The sequence below is a fragment of the Chiloscyllium plagiosum genome, unplaced genomic scaffold, assembly GCF_037043375.1.
Source record: "Chiloscyllium plagiosum isolate Xiang-an unplaced genomic scaffold, Cpla_swu_hap1 HiC_scaffold_12, whole genome shotgun sequence".
NCBI lineage: Eukaryota > Metazoa > Chordata > Chondrichthyes > Orectolobiformes > Hemiscylliidae > Chiloscyllium > Chiloscyllium plagiosum.
The window spans coordinates 27173189-27193366 of record NW_028270150.1 but is presented as its reverse complement, the minus strand read 5'-3'; the positions used below and the strand labels follow the sequence as shown (position 1 = coordinate 27193366).

Sequence of the window (20178 nt, the reverse complement as noted above, 5' to 3'; positions counted from 1 at the left end):
AGAATTCTTCAGCTGCAGGTACAAACTTGAAGCATCAATGATTTGGAGATGCCGGTGTTGGCCTGGGGTGTACAAAGTTAAAAATCACACAACACCAGGTTATAGTCCAACAGGTTTAATTGGAAGCACACTAGCTTTCGGAGTGACGCTCCTTCATCAGGTGATTTTCTGATGAAGGAGCGTCGCTCCGAAAGCTAGTGTGCTTCCAATTAAACCTGTTGGACTGTAACCTGGTGTTGTGATTTTTAACTTTGAAGCATCAATAAACAGATTGACAACTGATCAGGTTTAGTAGACTTAACTACAAAAATTACAATCCCCATGTTTTGAATCATTAAATACATCAGTTTTGTTAAATTTCAGAAAAATAGCTACTTAAAACAGCAGTAATTTTATTGTTGAAAAGCTAACATTACATATTTAAACTGGATTGATCACTCCTCATTTCTTTTATTCCAGTGGGAAGGCAATAATTCATTGGAGAGGTTCCAATGAAATCAAACCGCAAGCACAGCTTTTATGTGAGGAACTGCACACTGTACCAGGTCACTGTGCAACAAATCCCCTTTGCTTTTCCATTGTGTTCTCCTGTAGGGAGTTCATACTGATCATCTTCCCAAGTCTTTCATGAATTACAGCAGTATCAGCAAATGCTGTAGAATTTTTTCCACAACAAATTGTTTTAAACAATAAATGTGGTCTTCCCAGAGCCAAACAGCTGTTCAAGTCTGATCACTATTTACAGTCAAGCAGCAAGGAGTATTGCCTATGATCGTGTGGGAGCAGTAACTCTCATATTTTGTAATACTTCAGCTGAAGCTTGCAGTATCTGTAGTTCTTCTCTTCGAACATTTGCTACCAACTCCAGATGGTCTGAAACCTCAACAATTTCATTTAATAGTCTAGAAATCTGCAAAGATGAAGACAAAAAAAATGTCAGTTAAGTAAAACATTAGAACTACTTGGAAATCCAGAAACTCCAGTCATCCTGTCAACCCCATAACCTTGTCAAACAACCCTGCCAACATCACTCCCTCACTGCACACAGCAGTGCCAGCAATCCATAGATGAGATGTGAATGACCGAATGAAGTTCACTGCGTGTTTAACCAACAGAAACTATTTGACATTCTTGGTTTAGTTACATATTATGTACCTGCTAAATGGGAAGAGTGATTCTTAGGTATTCTTAACCATTCTTCCTGAGCATTACCATCTACATAATATAAGCTATCAACAGCCTGGAACAATATCCAGGCTTCGGCTAACAAGTGGCAAGTAACATCATGCCAGGAATGACCATCTTCAACAAGATATAATCTAACCACTTGACATTCAATAGTGTTACCATCACTGAATAGCCCACTATCAAAATCCTGGGGTTACCAGAAACTCAACTGGACTCCCAATATAAATACAGTGGCTAAAAGAGTAGGTCAAAAGCTAGGAATACTGCAGTAAGAAACTCACCTCCTGCTTCCCCAAAGCCTGTCCAACATCTACAAGGCACAGTCGAAGAGTGTAATGGAATACTCAGCTTCAGCAACATCAAGAGGCTGGACATTGTCCATGACAAAGCAGCCCAATTGATTGACACACATCCACATCCACTCTGTCCACCATTGACAGGCAGTAGCATGTAGTGTGTACTATCTACAAGAGTGGACAAGCAGGAAGCTAGAAGAACACAGCAAGCCAGGCAGCATCGGGGGTGGAGGAGTCAACGTTTTGGGTATAACCCTCCTTTGGGAATAGAGGAGGGGTTGAGGGGAGGGTTTTGGGTGGGGAAGGGCAGAGTGGTGAGATAGGGATAGGTGAACACAGGTGGAGGTTACAGTCTGGTTGATCAATGGGAGGAATGAATCCGATTGATGGCTGGAAGGAAGGGAGGGGGACAGGCTGGGATGTGAGTCGGGGGAAGGGAAGGGAGGTTATTTGAAATTGGAAAACTCAAAATGTTGAGTCCTCCAGGCTGTAGGCTGCCCAGGAGGAAGATGAGGTGTTGTTCCACCAATTTGCAGTCTGATTCATTGTGGCAATGGAGGAGGTCGAGGATGGTTGTGTCAGAGAAGGGGAATTGAAATGGGTGGTGAGTGGGAGACCAGGTTGGCCCCTGGGGGCCCAGCTGAGATGCTTGGTGAAACGTGCCCTTAGTTTATGTTTGGTCTTACCGATGTAGACAAGACCACAGCGGGAGCACTGGACAGAGTAAACTAGGTTGGAGGAGGGACAGCTGACACCCATGTCCCACAAGTGAAAAAAGCATTAAAAATAGTTGCTGGACTAGCCAGTGAATGAATAAAACAAATGTCCTTTTTGACCTCAATACTTGCACTTCCCGAAAGCATTTGCGGGCAAAGACCAAGAATCAGCTAGAATAAGAAAATACAATTTTAATAAGTGCCTTCCACTTGAGATGGAGGTGAGTTTTTTTTTCCTGAGTCTTGGAATTACTTTAACAGAAGTGTGGACAAGGTAGATTATTGAATATTTTTAAAGCAGATTTGTGACTGATATGGGAGTCAAAGGTTGTCAGAGATAGGCAAGAATGTTCAGCTGAGGACAAAAATCAGATCAGTCATGATCTTATTAAGTATCAGAGCAGGCTTGAGAGGCTGATTAGCCTCCTCTTATTCCAATTCATCACTTGTGCATATTCAGCAGGGTCAACCTCCCAGCACTAATTTCCGATCACTAGTAACAAAGCACTTTGCTTTTATTTTAATCTGGTAGCTTCTCCATCATCCTCATAAAATAAGTTTGCCCAGTGAAAGTTTTAAAAATGCAAGTATTACTTACAAGAGGTCATTCAGGATGTCGCAAGTTTAATTTTTGAGCCCAAACAGGCATGAAAAGCAATTTACATTTGCTAACATTGGAAGGAGAGACAGAGGTCACACCTCTGTGATTTTAACACATCTCTGGTCACACTTCTGCCTTAGGTGTTTGACTCAGTGCAGAACTCTATTTAAGTACTTTCTTTTATTCTTCTTTTATTCTCAAGAGGGTATTGGTTTGCAGAGACAGAACACTTTCACTGTATCGCTTTAGATATATGTGACAATAAATAAATCCTTCATCTTGATAAATTGAAAGGCAGGATGAGGGGTCCAACAGCCACCTCCTGCTCCTACTTTTTAGGTTCTTATGATACAGAGGCCCATTACCCCATTGCTGACTCGTTGAAAGAGTTGCCCAATATGTCTCTCTACTTTCTGACAGTCGTACACCGTTTCCTTTTCAAATATATCGCTGATGTCCTGTGGGAAATTATTACTAAGTTTGCTTCCACCATCTTTTCAGGCAATGCATTCCAGATCATTGCAGCTTCACTGTGAAAAGACAAAATAATCACAGATCCTCTCTGACTCTTTTGATCTTGAATCCATGCTCTCTGGTATAGTGACCCACTCGTCTGTGGGAATAATCTCAATTTCCTGATTCTTAACAAGAGCAGTCACGATTTTGAACACTTTTAAAATCTTCCCTTAGCCTTCTCTGTTTGCAGTTTTTCCAAGGGTGTCCCACGTCATTGAAATCCCTCATCTCTGGCATCATTCTGCTATGTGATCTCTGCATCCCCTCCACCGTCTTGACATCTTCCCTAAACTGTGATCTCAGAACTGTACACAATTTGCTGGTTGAAGATTATCAAGGTTTTAGAAACTTTGTGCATAATTTGCATGTTTGAGTTCATACCTACGGCTCTCTTGAGAAACTAAGGATCCTATGTACAGTTGGCATGATGAAGTGAAACATCACAAGGTAAGAACACTCACATTTTGCATCGCTTTCTGGTTTTCATTGATTAGATGGAAACAGATTTTCTCCGCAAGCTCCAAACTGCCCAACTCATTATCAGCAGTGATAGACAGGCCAAGCAAGACCTTCTTCCTTTGTAAACTGTAAGACACAAAGTATCAATCATTCCAATTTCACCAGAGAGTGGAGCAGCAAGTTTTTCTTATAAAGCTGTTTGAATTCTTTCCTTTCCAGACTCAATGGAAGATTATTTCACCTTTGTTCTCAGAACATAAGCAAGCCTAACAGACTGAGTTTTATTCCTAGCTATCTTGAAATGCTGATGGCTTTTCTCCTTAGTCCATTGATGATGCTGCTCCCCTAATGAATTTTGGTAGGGAACTGGTCCAGTTACAAGGAAAGAGTGAAACAATAAAACAGAAATGGGCCATTCAACCAGACCATGACTGATCTTTATCACAACTCCATTTACTCACCATTGTCCCACATCTGTTGAAATCCTTAACACAAAGCATTCAACCTCAATCCTGAAATGCTCAGTGACTCATCCTGCACAGCCGTTTGGAGATGGGGAGTTCCAGATTTCACTCCTAAACACATCTCTAAATTTTAAAATTACCATCTTGTTCTGATTCCCCCACCATAGGCAACAATTTCCCTAAATCCCCACCATCAAATCTCTTTATCATTTTAATTAGCTCAGTTAAATCACCTCAAACATTCTAAAATCAAGCAAACATGTTTATGCAGCTTGCTTGTATAATTTAACCTTTTTGAGCCCTGGCAACATTCTGGTGAATTTGTTAATATATACTTCAAGTTCCACATCCAAAACTGAATACAATCCTCCAGAGACGGTCTGGTCAAGGCTTTATACAATCGAAATATCACATCCTCACTTTTGAATTCCAATTTCCTTAAGATGAAGGTCAATATTCTATTAGCCTTTTTGGTTATTTCTGTACTTTTAAAGAATTCTTGTATGGGCTTTGAGCATCGTTCACATTCGTTCTCCATCCCTAATTATCCCTTGAACAGTGTGGCCTTCTAAGACCATTTCAGAGCTCAGTTATGAGTCAGTCATATTTTTGTGGGCCTGGAGTCACACGTGAGGGAGACATTGTGAGGACAGCAGGTTTCTTTTTCCAAGAGGACATCAGTGCAGCAGATGTGGTTTTTTAATAACAATCAACAATGGTTACATTCGCACCATTACTGAATTCAAATTTCGCCATCTGCCATGGTTGGATTCCAACCCTTAACCCCAGAACATCAGCCCGGTGCTCCGGATTTGTGATCCAACTTTTGGCAATTTATATAAACGCCTATAAGGCAACTCCATTCTTCCCACTCAGCTATTTTAGGCTCCTTTATACACAATTCATTTCCTCTCTTCCTCCACAATGATCAATCATTTCTTCAACTAGACCTCATTTTCATCCAATCAATATAGCTGTGCTTCCACCCATCTCCATTCCTATTTACCATTCTCCTTGTAGTTCTTTTTAATGTTTACTCAGTTTACGCTTCTAATTCACTTGTTTTATTTATACCATATATATTTATGAAGATATCTCTCAAGCATATAAATGTCTTCACCTTACCAATGACGTCTTACCATTTTTTTCTCCTCACACTGTGGATATGCCCCTCACATCTCCCCAACTAAATTAAATCCTTCTTTGCTGCTCTATTTATCCTTTCTGTAAGGTTCCGTTTTGTTGGTGAAGCCATTCCATCCAAAAAAATCCATCTCCAGAACCTGATGCTTCCCTTTCACACAATCATTCTCGCTAGGCACTGACAAACTCATTCTTCTCCTGTCTGGTCCAATGCTTGGCTTTAGAAGTAATGCAACAACTCCAACTGTAGAGGTTCTGCTTATTAATCTAGAACCTAATTATTTTGAATTCCTTCACACAATCTCGCACCTATTCCTACATGAGAAACCATGGTCTCTGAATTCTGACTCTACCATTCCCACAACATTTATTCTTTGCCTTACAATGTCCTGTGCATCCTCGAACTTTCATGGCTCGCGTGTACAAAATAAATCACTTAACCATCTAACTAGAGAATCCTTGCATGCATTTTCATCTGTAGTTTATCATAACACAAGCTCTAAGTTCAATTAGAAGTGGCAAAAGGAACAAGCATCTTTTAAAGGACTCAAACCTTTTAAGAACTAGCATAGACCACTCTCTCTCAGGCATTCTCCCAGTCATTCTTTTGGTCAAGTTAAATGGTGCAAACATTCGTGAAGGATACCCGGTAGTTATAAAATGCAGAATACTTTCGCTGAATGTTAAGACACCTACTATTCCTCTGCTCTAAGACAGAAGATCTTAAGAACTGTCAGAAGCCTCCAAGATGGTCCATCGAATCCAAACGTCAGGTTTCTGGAAACAAAGAAGAATAAAATGGTACCTGGATTGATTGTAAAACAAAGATTTCACTAAGAAAACAAACTTGTTAAAATAACTCTGGTACACTTGCATTGATTAACTTGAGGCTGAATGCGTAATCAAAGTTTTTGCTGTTTAGATGTTAAATTTTGCTTCTTATTTTACAATCTTGAAATGAAACTTCGGAGAAGCTCTGGGAGGTGCACCCATTTTGGCCCCAGACCAGACGCGCAATTTTTTATTATGATCCCAAACAATTTCATCAAATTATGCCACATTCTAGTTAGGGACCAGTAACCTTTGTTTTGAAGTATATAAAGGGGAGTTCCAGTGAACTTTCAAAGAGGATAAAGCCAGCTTCCACAGTTCTGAACAAACAATAGTTTACCAATCAAGGTTAAAAATCACACAACACCAGGTTATAGTCCAACAGGTTTAATTGGAAGAACAAATTTTTGGAACGTCAGGTACCTGACGAAGGAGTAGTGCTCCAAAAGCCTGTACTTCCGAATAAACCTGTTGGACTGTAACCTGGTGTTGTGAGATTTTTAACTTTGTCCATCCCAGTCCAACCCTGGCACCTCCACATCATGTTTACCGTACAATTTAGAGAGTAATATCATGTACAATATAGATGCAAATTATTTCTAACGCCCAGAATTTACAGAATCTGAGGTAAATACAGACAGACGGTGACTGAATATTCCAAAAGGCATTTTTAAAAAAAATCATTTGTAGGATGTGGATGTCACTGACTGGCCAGCATTTATTGCCTGTACCTAACACATAGCAAATGTCATCATGAGAAATCATATGGATTTTTCAGTAGCTCTCCCCAGACATTAATGGCATGATGGTCATTAAATCTCATCCAACTACAGAAGGAATTACAATTTGTCATTTATTGCTGATCCAGCCTGGGAACCCCCTCTCAAGAGCTGCACCATTATGGACTGCTCCTGCTCTAAGTCAATTAGAATTCTGTCTTGGTCTACACTCCCCTCCCCCGCCAGACTCCAGCACTAATTCACCACCATTTCTCTGACTCTTCGTTGACAGCGGACTTCACCAAACCAGATCTGTCCCTGAGTTTTTCCTGAGCTCTAATCCTGCTCAGCTGCATGAAGCAAATACAGCTTAAGACTTCTCAATCCCCAAAAATCTCAGGTGCACTGAAGAATTAATGCTCACTGACTCCCACTCTCACAGCTTCCCCCAGTACAGAGCCAGTGACTTTGTCAGCTCCTCGTGACTTCTTCTGATTCCTACCTCCACAGAGCTAGTCAACTGCTCTTCAATTCTTCTCAGCAGAAGAGCTCACAATCAGTTGCACAGACATAGGAGCTTACCCCTTCCTTGGGGTGGCACGGTGGCTCAGTGGTAAGCATTGCTGCCTCAGTGCCAGGGACCTGGGTTTGATTCCAGCCTCGGGCGACTGTATGTGTGGAGTTTGCACATTCTCCCTGTGTCTATGTGGGTTTCCTCCGGGTGCTCTGGTTTCCTCCCACAGTCCAAAGATGTGCAGGTTAGGTGATTTGACCGTGGTAAATTGTCCATAGTGTTAGGTGCATTAGTCAGAGGGAAGGAAGTCTGGGCGGGTTAACTCTTCGGACTTGTTGGGCCGAAGGACCTGTTTCCACACTGTAGGGCATCTAATCTAATCTAATCTAAACGGTGTTTCAAAACTGCCCTGAATTGTCTGAAGTGACCTGCTGAAGCCATTGCAATAAACTCTGCTCCTACTTTCAAGTAAAGTTGAATGTTGGCATGTAAAATCTTTTGGAATGGTCTGCTCTCTGCATGTTGTATTCCCAGGACACTAGAAATTTGTTCCTTCATCCACCATGGAGCAGAAACACACAGTGACCAAAAAGAGTTTATTTCAGTCTAACTAATTTCCCTTTCCATGCCCTGTTCACTCAATGTCATTGATGCCTTGCTGGACTACAGTATTATAAACCCAGAGGACCAACAATCTTGATCAATGTCAGCAGATTCCTGAGTGGTGGCGATGTCACTGCTGAGTCTAATTCAGTTCTTTGCAAAACATTGATACAGCCACAATGCTGAGCTTTCAATCAATACTTTCCACGAGTATTATTCTCTTCTAAGGACTGGGATTCAGACCGAATGTAACCCAACAGCACATTGATTAAAATTAGTACAGAAAGGGATCAAACTTTGCTCAATGTCTTTATTATGGATTAGATAAACATACTGAGCCACTGAAGGAAGTGGGTTACAGGTTTCATCCTGGATTTCAAATGATATCTAATACAGACAAGGTGTTGCAGGAAAACACCAAGCAGTGATATGTAATTTTCAATGTGGTTAGAAAAGTTAGAGTTGGGAAAAATCACAAACTTGATTATGGGTTCAGTGCACACTCTACAGCCAGGTTGTGGAACAGCCAGTCAGCAGCAATTGGTAGCATTCTTCCCTCTGATCAAGGAGATGATAGGTTAAACTTTTGCTCCAGAGACCTGAGTACAATATGTAGATTCTTGATGCAGGACATAGCACTGCACTGTCAGAGATACTGTCCATTGGGCAGGTATTACACTGAAGCCCATCTCCTCTTTCAGGTGAATGCTAAAGATCCCGTGGGACTATTTCAGAGAGGTCCAGGAGAATTAACCTTTTTTTTTCCTGAATTAACATAACTAAAAAGCAAAACTGCACAAAAGATTCCTGCTGTCTTATAATCTCGATGATTATGGCGTGCAGCCAGAGCTAAACATACTGCTGACTGGCTGCAATCCCAATAGGTGGCCCATGTGTGCCTGTGGGGGTAACACAAGTTTACTCAGCCCCTGCTTCTTAAAGGGGAAGTGCATTTTGACTGTCACAGCCTGAATAAACTGTGTGTTGCTGTAGCCATGGTGACAGTTTTTAAAACTCAGTATTAGAGAGAGATTCCCTGGAGAGTAATGGGATTTTGTTGACATTAGAATTTATGAGCTAATAAAGTAAGCAGTATAATGCCCAAGGCTTTCAGATAGAAGATTCTAGAATTGTTTCTTGGGCTTAGGATAAAGCTTGGAAATAAGCTTTTAGGTTTCAGGATTGTAGACATTGCAGCTGAAGCTAGATGTAAAACAAACAGCTGTTATGAGAAAGGGAGGTAATTCAGGACCATTAAGAAAGAGGTTACCTCTATGTAAGGAGATCAGTTTAAAAGTTCCATGTCAGAAGGGTTGTGTGAAGCTCAGAAAGTCTAGGCTCAGTTATATGACAAATCAAGGAAGAAACTATTAGATTCTCATGACCAAGAATTAAAGTCAAACTCCACGTGGGTCAGAGAAGGTATTTTTTATCAGGTGTTTGAGTACTATAATGGAAAGCTATTGTTGGGATTAAAAGGATCATATTTTACTGCTGGTTTCAAAATGTGCATTATATGTAAATTGTTTGGTTTATTGTATTCTATTCTTCCGTGTAATAAACTTTGGCGTTATTGTTAAAGCTGTGTTCCCCAGGAATCAGTGTTGAGACTCTTTGTTTCCAATTTAATGATTTGCAGGTGTGTGTTCATGGCAAAATCTCCAAATTTGATGATGATATTAAGCTAGGGAGAATAGTGGTTTGTAAGGATGATGCTAAGCGACTTCAAAGGGGCATTGACAAGTACACCAAATGGGCAGATACTTTGCAGATGAATTTCAATGCAGAGAAATATGAGTTAATGCATTTTGTAGGAGAAACAGGGGAGACAATAGAGACTCAATGGTACAACTTTGAGGAAAGTACAGGAGCAGAGGGACCTCAGGGTTCACGTACATTATTCTCTGAAGATGGCCAGTCAAGTTGAAACAGTTGTTAAGAAGGCTAATAGGATCCTTGGGTTTATAAATAGAGGCACAGAGTATAAAAGCAAGGAAGTGATGCTATAATTCTGTGATACCCCCTTTTAGAGTCTCTGTTATCTCCCCACACAGCAAAACACGGTCAGCTTTGCAATGCCAGTAATGTGGCATGCACCAGGCTGAGAGACTCAGTCATCAAAACGGAGACCCACCAATGACTAACTCTCTGCGAATGCCATCTTCATCCCTATCCTTCCAACCTGCATCTCCGGGCATGCACAGTACCATGCAGGAACAAGCACACTTGCAAGTGCAAGATGGTTGCATGGGTAGTGCATGAAGTGGCCAAAAGCAGACCAGCTATCTTTGGACAGCCAAGTTCCCATTGAACCAACACCAGGGCACTGAGAATCTAACTCTGCAGTTCTTGAATCTGTTAAAACCACATAGTTACACATGTTGGGCGCTGATTCATGACCTGATGACAGAATAAACAGGATATGGTACCTATCGTTTGATGTGGGAGAGATATGTGCCACAAAACAATTGTATCCACCCTTAAGAATCAATAATCTAATCTGTATGTGTAAAGGGCACTGGCAGGCAGCTGACTACTCTGTGTGCAGTATTCTTTGAAGTTAGCAAATGCAAGGCAAAAAGTGAGTTCCCAAAATTAAACTGGACGTGTTTTTTTGTAAGAATTCCTGTGATGAAGAAAATAATAAGGCTATCCTGATTTCCTGTAGTGGATAGGTTAATACATCTAACTTTGCCTCTTTGCATAAAAAAAGTCACATTCGTGAGCTCTGTACACCGCAAGTCTGGGGGAGTGTTTTTCAGCTGGAGAGAATGACAGAATGCATAAGGCGGCACACCCAATCTGAGTCTGTACCTTGTGAAGGATCCATGGCCTGAACAGTACCACTCTGATCAAGTCTGAAGCAAACCACTCCAGTCACACTAACACTGAGTCCAGTCAACTGTTACTGAACTGAATCAGTGGAGATGGAGCCCAGAGAAAGAGGGAGAGAAAATTTAAGCACTCAAAAGGAATTTTTCTCTCTCTCTCTCTGAGCTCCAAATCCCCCTATTCCTTGACTCATTTTCCACCCCACATCAGCATAAATACCACCTTCTCCGAGCTGTTATCAATTTTGAAGGAGGGTCACTGAAACATTAATCCTGTTTCTTTCTCCACAGATGCTGCCAGACCTACTGAGTTTCTCCAACTATTTCCGATTTTGTGGGTTTTCCTCAACAGTGCTTGGTGAAGTTGTTAATTGAGGTACAAAAGAGAGATTGCTGGAAACACTCAGCTGGTCTAGCAGCATGTGGAGAGAAATCAGCATTAACTCTGATTTCTCTTCACGGATGGTGCCAGACCTAGTGAGCTTTTCCAGCAATTTCTGTTTTTGTTTCTGATTTACAGCATCCGCAGTTCTGTCAGTTTTTATTAATCTGTTTTTCCCAATCAGGTAATTTTAACCAGCCATGAGACACCACAATACTTACTCCAGGAGGCCTTCATCCTGTAGAAACAACATCTTCCTGTTCACTAGTTTGTCCTTTTCAGAAATGTGGTTGCAAAGGAGTTCTGAAAGCAAGATTAAAAAGTGTATGACTTCAAATTTAAAGCTCCACCTTTTCCATTTATTCAACAAGTAATGATGCAACATGGGAATAAAACTGAATTAGAAAAATGTCCACAAAGTGTGTCCTGACAACAGGTCCACAGTCAGTCACCATTCCTTCACTGCCAATATCCTGGAACTCTCTCCATCATGGCATTGTGGGTGTACCTATACCAAATGGACTGCAGCAATTCAAGATGGCAGCTCAGTACCATCTTATCAAGGGCAATAAGGAATGGGCAATAAATGCTGACTTTGTCAACAACCATCCCATGAACGAATTTAAAAAGGTCCAAGAGATTCCTGAAACATTGCCAAGCTGACAAATCAGGAAAGGAAATACAAATTTAAACAATCCCTCCTTGTTGGCAAAGTGAAGACCTCAGCTACACCCATCTAGAATTTACTGTTTAATGAAGTCAATGCTTATTGAATGAGGTAGAAATCATTTCCTCCATCCCATGGATTTTCCATCAGTTAAAGTTGCCCACAACAGACTTGTTCTTAAACATTTTCTGGTGGCTCGTTTCAAAGTATCTTTTACAGATAGGGAGAGAAGTATTCCTGTTCTTCCAACCCGAGGTACAACTGGCAAACTGGAGAAGAGGCAATAAGTAACTCAGGAGATAGGGAACCTAGTTGCCACCTCTGGCATAAAATGGTCCACGTTGTAAAATGTTACAGATAACTGGAGAAGAGACCAGTCTGAAGTGCAGCCTGCCTTTCAGCTGAGTTGGTGTAGCCTCACCTTTATTGACATATACGACATTGTGTGGATTGCTGTTTGTGAGAAATCCGTACTCCAGCAGGAGCCGCTGGTTGTCATGTGGGCCGTAGCAGATGAAAACCTGCTCATACCGCCTGCACTTTGTCACTGTTCGGATTTCATAATGTTTGCTTTTCTGGTTGAAAGCAGCTGTTACCTGCAAGTATAGAAATAAGAGTTAAACCCAATTTAAATTAACTCCTGATGTCAGCCCCTTGTTTAACTCTCTCCATGGCCTCACCCCTGCCCAATCTCTGTAACCTTTACACAGTTGTTCTCAGTCTGGCATCTTGGAATGCCAGCTAATGTTATCAATGTACAAGGCATATCGCAGGCAGGAAGCTGGTTTGATAGATCATATTTTTGATTTGTTTTGGATTTAACAAAGTTGCCCCTTGCTGTAACATAGACACACAATGCTGCAGATTTTGATTTCATGATCAAACTCAACCATCCAGGTCAAGGCAGTCCATTTGATTGGCACCATACCCATCACCTTCGCTATTCATTCACTTCACCATGACACACAGGCAGCAGTGGGTACCACTTACAAGATGCTCTGATATAACCTTACTGAGCCTTTTCCAAAAGCAGCTTCCATTACCTGCAAATTTTACCAGCTGGAAGGACAAGGGTAGAAAATGCCTCAGAAAATGCAAGTTTCACAACCATTCTGTTTTGTGGAACCCCCTCCCTAACAGAACAGTGAAGGTCCCTACCCCAGATGGATCGTTGCAGTTCAAGCCACCACCACTTTCTCCAATTCAATCTGGAATGGGTAATAATTTCTGCCTCGCCAGTGCTGCCCATATCCCAGGGACAAATAAAAAAAGTACACCTTTGAAATCCTCTGTAAAACCTCTCTCTTGAGCCATGATTTTAGACTCCCTACTTTTACCTTTTCCTGTGGTCATGATGTGGACGTGCCGGTGTTGGACTGGGGTTGACTAAGTCAGAAGTCACCTGATGAAGGAGCAGCACTCTGAAAGCTCATGATTTCAAATAAACCTGTTGGACTGTAACTTGGTGTCATGTGACTTCTGACCTTTTCCTGTGGTCAGCATCTACTTTTGTCCGATTAAGATTCCGTGAGGTTTTTCCACGATACAAAAGATGCGTGTTGCTGCTGTTAAACCCCTGAACTTTGCTGCCTTTACGATGTACCTAAATCCTTTCCCCTCCCCCATCCCCTTCATCCTTTCCTCACATTGAGATCTCCTGGCGAGAAAGCAGAGCAGCAAGAGGAGAGAGAGCTCAGTACCTGCTCCCTTCCCAGCTCTGAAAACAGTTGCTAGGAGAGCATTAATCAATAGCTCAGGTTGGCTCTAAATCAAGTTGTTCCTTCCTGTGGGGAATGATATTAACATTTCGCTCCTGTCAGAAGAATCTGCAAAGCATTTGGCGAGGTTGTCAACTGAAGATATGAGGAGATAGAAAACAACAAGACAAGATGACAAAGTAGAACAGCAGGGAATGTAACACAAATCTTAAAATGAATGCAGGAACATGTATGAAAGAGAACTGAATTTGTGCTTTGACTGCAGAGAGGAGTGGGCGCCAGTGCATATTTGAGTCGGTCATTCAAAATAATGCAACTAAACCAGTTCTTTCCCTAGCTACTGTCAGTTCTAAAGAAGGACACGAAACATTAACTCTGCTTTGGCTCCACAGATACTGCCAGACCTGCTAAGTTTCTCCAACAATTTCTGTTTTTGTTTCAGATTTCCAGCTGGAAATCAACAATGTAAACATCGGATAAAAGCAAATTACTGCGGATGCTGGAATCTGAAACCAAACGAGGAAATGCTGGAAAATCTCAGCAGGTCTGGCAGCATCTGTAAGGAGACAAAAGAGCTTTGACAAAGGGTCAGTTAGACTCGAAACGTCAGCTCTTTTCTCTCCTTACAGATGCTGCCAGACCTGCTGAGATTTTCCAGCATTTTCTCTTTTGGTGTCAAAAATGTAAACCATGATCCCAGACTGGGACAGTGATGACGGTGTATGGAAAAGAGAAGCACGATACTTTTAAAGATTAAATTCAATTCGCTAAACTTCAAAGCAACCACCACTGTTGTCATGAAGCATGAATGTGTAACATTTGTCAAGAGGCATGTGCTAAAAGGTTGATGATGTATCCTAACCGGAGAGTGCTAGCCTTTTAGACTTGAGCCTGTTTTCTCACCTGAGCAGAGGGACTGTGATTCAGGAGGTCCAAATATGGTGCCAAGGCATAGACATTTGGTTCTTGGGTCAAGAACTCACTCTGCTTATGCTCCATATAAATCGTCCTGGTATTGATACTGCACCAAGCCCAGCGGAAGGCGTCATAAGTAAAAACTTTCTCTACAAGCTCTGAAAATAAGGGTTGCAACGAACCAAAGAAGCATTTCGAAGCAAGGTACAGCTGCTGAACCATTCTCTTTTGCTCATGAATCCTCTTAACCAGTGGGCTGGGAAACAGCTCAATTACTTCCTCTGGCAAATAAACTGGGCATGTGTATGTCTTTGGTAACACATCAATATAGGGCTTCCACGGAGACCGGCTCCCAAAATGTCTCTCAGCAATGAGAAAAGTACACAAGGCTTGGAGGGGAGACAAACAAGGCTTCAACCTAGAAATAAATAAATGAAAATTTTAACAATACAAATGCATTGTGCTATATAAAAGAAGCATCAATTTCTAAAAGGTGCAAGAACGAATTTAAATAATGACACACACTGTTATGATTTGTTCCAGCACCAAAAGAAAAGTACAATAGGAAATTTATAGAATCCATTTAATTTTGCAGCACTGACGGTGACAATTCTGATCCATGATATGTGTCAGTTCCCTGGAAGAGGTATTTCATTTGTCTCATTTCCCAGCATTTGCGTAGCAAGTGGAGGATTTTTATTAAAAAAGACATGTTAAAACTTATTAAACCTATTCATTATGAAAAGATAAAGTGATTTAGGAATATTGTTGACCAGGTTGATCATTACTAGACAAAGAAAATATCTTTCACATTTCAATGACGGCTGTCTTTTTAAAAAGATAAAATTAAATGGCATCGATATTTCTGTGCTTGGCATTGCTGAGTAAATTGAAAGCTAGTTGAATAGCCAACTGCTGAGCCTGTTCCTATGATCCTAGAAGAACCTTCAAAAGGCACCTACTTATACGAAAGACAAATTTAAGTGTCTTATTACATCCACTAGGTTCATCCACTAAACTTTAAGAGTCGTGTTTGAGCTCAGAATGCATCCTGTAAGGCCTGCATGCAAACATGAGGCTCTTTAGCTTATTTACACTTTTTAAAAATTCATTCATAGGATTAGAGCAGTGCTGACTAGGCCAGCAGTTAATATTTAAATGGGCATTTAATATTGCCCATGCCCAAGTGCCCAGAGGGCAGTTAAACGTCAACGACATGGCTGTGGGTCTGGAGTCACATGTAGGACAGACCAGGTAAGGATGGTAAATTTCCTTCCATAAAACAGATGGGTTTTTCCAATAATCAACAATCATTTCATGGTCATCATTAGACTCTTAATTTCAGATTTTGTATGGAATTAAAATCCTGCCACGGCAGGATTTGAACCCGAATTTGAACCTGTGTCTCTGGAATAACAGTCCAATGATGACACCACCAGGCCATTGCTTCCCCATAACTAGTTCCTACTAATAGTTCCTAAGAACATTACAGCGCAGTACAGGCCCTTCGGTCCTCGATGTTGCGCCGTCCTGTCACACCAATCTGAAGCCCATCTAACCTACACTATTCCATGTGCGCCCATATGCTTGTCCAATGACGACTTAAATGTACTTAAAGTTCGTGAATCCACTACCGTTGCAGGCAAAACATTCCATACCCTACTACTCTCTGAGTAAATAAACTACCTCTGACATCTGTCCTAAATCTATCACCCCTCAATTTAAAGCTATGCCCCCTCGTGCTCGCCATCACCATTCATGGAAAAAGGCTCTCCCTGTCCACCCTATCTAACCCTCTAATTATCTTGTATGTCTCTATTGAGTCACCTCTCAACCTTCTTCTCTCTAATGAAACAACCTCAAGTCCCTCAGCCTTTCCTCATAAGACCTTCCCTCCATACCAGCCAACATCCTTGTAAATCTCCTTTGCACCAAAGCTTCCACATCCTTCTTATAATGCGGTGAGCAGAACTGTACACAATACTCCAAGTGCGGCTGCACCAGAGTTTTGTACAGCTTAGCATAATCTCCTGGTTCCGGAACTCGATCCCTGTATTAATAAAAGCTAAAACACTGTATGCCTTCTTAACAACCCTGTCAACCTGGGTGGCAACTTTCAAGGATCTGTGTACCTGGACACCAAAATCTCTCTGCTCATCTACACTACCAAGAATCGTACCATTAGCTCAGTACTTTGCATTCCAGTTACTCCGACCAAAGTGAATCACCTTCCACTTGTCCGCGTTAAACTCCATTTGCCACCTCTCAGCCCAGCTCTGCAGCTTATCTATGTCTCTCTGTAACCTACAATATCCTTCGTCACTATCCACAACTCCATCGACCTTAGTGTCGTCTTCGAATTTACTAAACCACCCTTCTACACCCTCGAACAGCAATGGACCCAACACCGACCCTTGCGGTACACCACTGGTAACTGGACTCCAGGATGAACATGTCCCATCAACCACCACCCTCTGTCTTCTTTCAGCAAGCCAATTACTGATCCAAACTGCTATATCTCCCACAATCCCATTCTTCCGCATTTTGTACAATAGCCTACTGTGGGGAACCTTATCGAATGCCTTGCTGAAATCCATATATACTACATCAACCGGTTTACTCTCATCTAACTGTTTGGTCACCTTCTCAAAGAACTCAATAAGGTTTGTGAGACATGACCTACCCTTCACAAAACCCTGCTGACTATCCCTAATCAAATTATTCTTTTCTAGATGATTAAAAATCTTATCTCTTATAACCTTTTCCAACACTTTACCAACAACTGAAGTAAAGCCCACTGGTCTATAATTACCAGGGCTGTCTCTACTCCCCTTCTTGAACAGGGGAACCACATTTGCTATCCTCCAGTCTTCTGGCACTATTCCTGTAGACAATGACTATTTAAATGTCAATGCCAAAGGCTCGGCAATCTCCTCCCAGGCTTCCCAGAGGATCCTAGGATAAATCCCATCCGGCCCACGGGACTTATCTATTTTCACACTCTGCAGGATTTCTAATACCTCTTCCTTGTGAACCTCAATCCCACCTACTCTGGATCAGTGGTGCTGGAAGAGCACAGCAATTCAGGCAGCATCCGAGGACAGGCAAAATCGACGTTTCGGGCAAAAGCCCTTCATCAGGAATAAAGGCAGAGAGCCTGAAGCGTGGAGAGATAAGCTAGAGGAGGGTGGGGGTGGGAGAGAGTGGCATAGAGTACAATAGGTCAGTGGGGAAGGAGATGAAGGTGATAGGTCAGGGAGGAGAGGGTGGAGTGGATAGGTGAAAAAGGAGCTGGGCAGGTCGGACAAGTCCGGACAGGTCAGGGGATCGAGTTTCTGGAGGTTAGAAGCTAGGATGAGGTGGGGGAAGGGGAAATGAGGAAACTGTTAAAATCCACATTGATGCCCTGGGGTTGAAGTGTTCCGAGGCGGAAGATGAGGCGTTCTTCCTCCAGGCGTCTGGTGGTGAGGGAGCGGCGGTGGAGGAGGCCCAGCACCTCCATATCCTCGGCAGAGTGGGAGGGGGAGTTGAAATGTTGAGCCACTGGGCGATGTGGTTGATTGGTGCGGGTGTCTCGGAGATGTTCCCTAAAGCGCTCTGCTAGGAGGCGTCCAGTCTCCCCAATGTAGAGGAGACCGCATCGGGAGCAACGGATACAATAGATGATATTAGTGGATGTGCAGGTAAAACTTTGATGGATGTGGAAAGCTCCTTTGGGGCCTTGGATGGAGGTGAGGGAGGAGGTGTGGGCGCAGGTTTTACAGTTCCTGCGGTGGCAGGGGAAAGTGCCAGGATGGGAGGGTAGGTCGTAGGGGGGCGTGGACCTGACCAGGTAGTCACGGAGGGAACGGTCTTTGCGGAAGGCGGAGAGGGGTGGGGAGGGAAATATATCCCTGGTGGTGGGGTCTGTTTGGAGGTGGCGGAAATGTCGGCGGATGATTTGGTTTATGCGAAGGTTGGTAGGGTGGAAGGTGAGCACCAGGGGCGTTCTGTCCTTGTTGCGGTTGGAGGGGTTGGGTCTGAGGGCGGAGGTGCGGGATGTGGATGAGATGCGTTGGAGGGCATCTTTAACCACGTGGGAAGGGAAATTGCGTTCTCTAAAGAAGGAGGTTTTACCTCGTTTTTACCTCGTTTTTACCTCAATCCCACCTAGTCCAGTAGTATGTATCTCAATATTCTCCTCGACAATGTTGTCATTTTCTAGAGTGAACACTGTTGAAAAATATTCATTTCGTGCTTCCTCTATCTCCTCTGACTCCACACACAACTTCCCACTACTATCCTTGATTGGCCCTAATCTTACTCTCGTCATTCTTTTATTCCTTAAATACCTATAGAAAACCTTAGGGTTTACCCTGATCCTATCCACCAACAACTTCTCATGTCTCCTCCTGGCTCTTCTGAGCTCTCTCTTTAAATCTTTCCTGGCTACCTTGTAACCCTCAAGTGACCTAACTGAGCCTTCACATCTCATCCTAACATAAGCCTTCTTCTTCTTCTTGACCAGAGATTCCACTTCCTTCATAAACCACAGCTCCCGCGCTCTACAACTTCCTCCCTGCCTGACAGGTACATACTTATCTAGGACACTCAGGAGCTTTTCCTTGAATAAGCTCCACATTTCTAATGTGCCCATCCCCTGCAGTTTCCTTCCCCATCCTATGCTTCCTAAATCTTGCCTAATCGCATCGTAATTGCCTTTCCCCCAGCTGTAACTCTTGCCTAGTGGTATACATCTATCCCTTTCTATCACTAAAGTAAACATAACAGAATTGTGATCGCTATCACCAAAGTGCTCACCTACTTCCAAGTCTAACACCTGGCCAGGCTCATTACCCAGTACTAAATCTAATGTGGCTTCGCCCCTTGTTGGCCTGTCTACAAACTGTGTCAGGAAGCCCTCCTGCACACACTGGACAAAAACTGACCCATCTATAGTACTCATACCATAGTGTTCCCAGTCAATATTTGGAAAGTTGAAGTCCCCCATGACAACTACCCTGTCTCTCTCACTCCTATCGAGAATCATCTTTGCTATCCTTTCCTCTACGTCTCTGGAACTATTTGGAGGCCTATAGAAAACTCCCAACAGGGTGACCTCTCCTTTCCTGTTTCTAACCTCAGCCCATACTACCTCAGTCGACGAGTCCCCAAACATCCTTTCTGCAACTGAAATACTGTCCTTGACCAACAATGCCACCCCCCCCCCCCCCCCAAGTTATCCATTAAGATGTGACAACTGTCTTGTTTGAAATAACTCCCCTTCAGCACACAAAGAGTAACCACTTAGTGCCAGAGCAGGCAAAGGATGCTGTCTTTTGCTCCCTCAACTGTTTCATTTCAGGAATTCTGTGAAAACATCTCAGTGCATAGCATGAACCTCCTAAGCCCAAGCTCCCCCACTCCTTTCCAGCCCTCTAACCAGTCTTAATACTTGTTGGAATTCTCAAAGTCCCTTCCTCAGAATGTATGTGCAAGATGAAATTGGGAGTTTATTTACATGCTTGTCAAGGCACAACGATTAAAGAGTTGTAACCTGAGCTCTTTCAACCCCATCATCCAATGAAGTTGTGCAAAAAAATATATTCAGGGATAAAATGTTGTATAACATCTAT

General features: G+C 42.4%; 1 protein-coding gene across 3 annotated transcripts in view; it reads right to left on the bottom strand.

The window, feature by feature from the left end:
* Window positions 1–299: 299 nt before the first annotated feature.
* The window catches only part of setd4 (SET domain containing 4), a 45517-nt gene continuing 25638 nt past the window's right edge, over window positions 300–20178 (bottom strand). For 2 of the 3 annotated variants that reach the window (XM_087992547.1, XM_043701246.2), the window contains exons 5-10: window positions 14552–14981; window positions 12352–12526; window positions 11485–11566; window positions 6080–6160; window positions 3779–3902; window positions 300–910 (exon numbers count right to left, since the gene is read on the bottom strand). In XM_087992547.1, the coding sequence (XP_087848673.1) occupies window positions 767–910; window positions 3779–3902; window positions 6080–6160; window positions 11485–11566; window positions 12352–12526; window positions 14552–14981 (1036 nt within the window). In that variant the 3' untranslated portion in view covers window positions 300–766. The remainder of the gene's footprint in view (window positions 911–3778; window positions 3903–6079; window positions 6161–11484; window positions 11567–12351; window positions 12527–14551; window positions 14982–20178) is intronic. The other variant, XM_087992546.1, reaches the window with a different exon arrangement.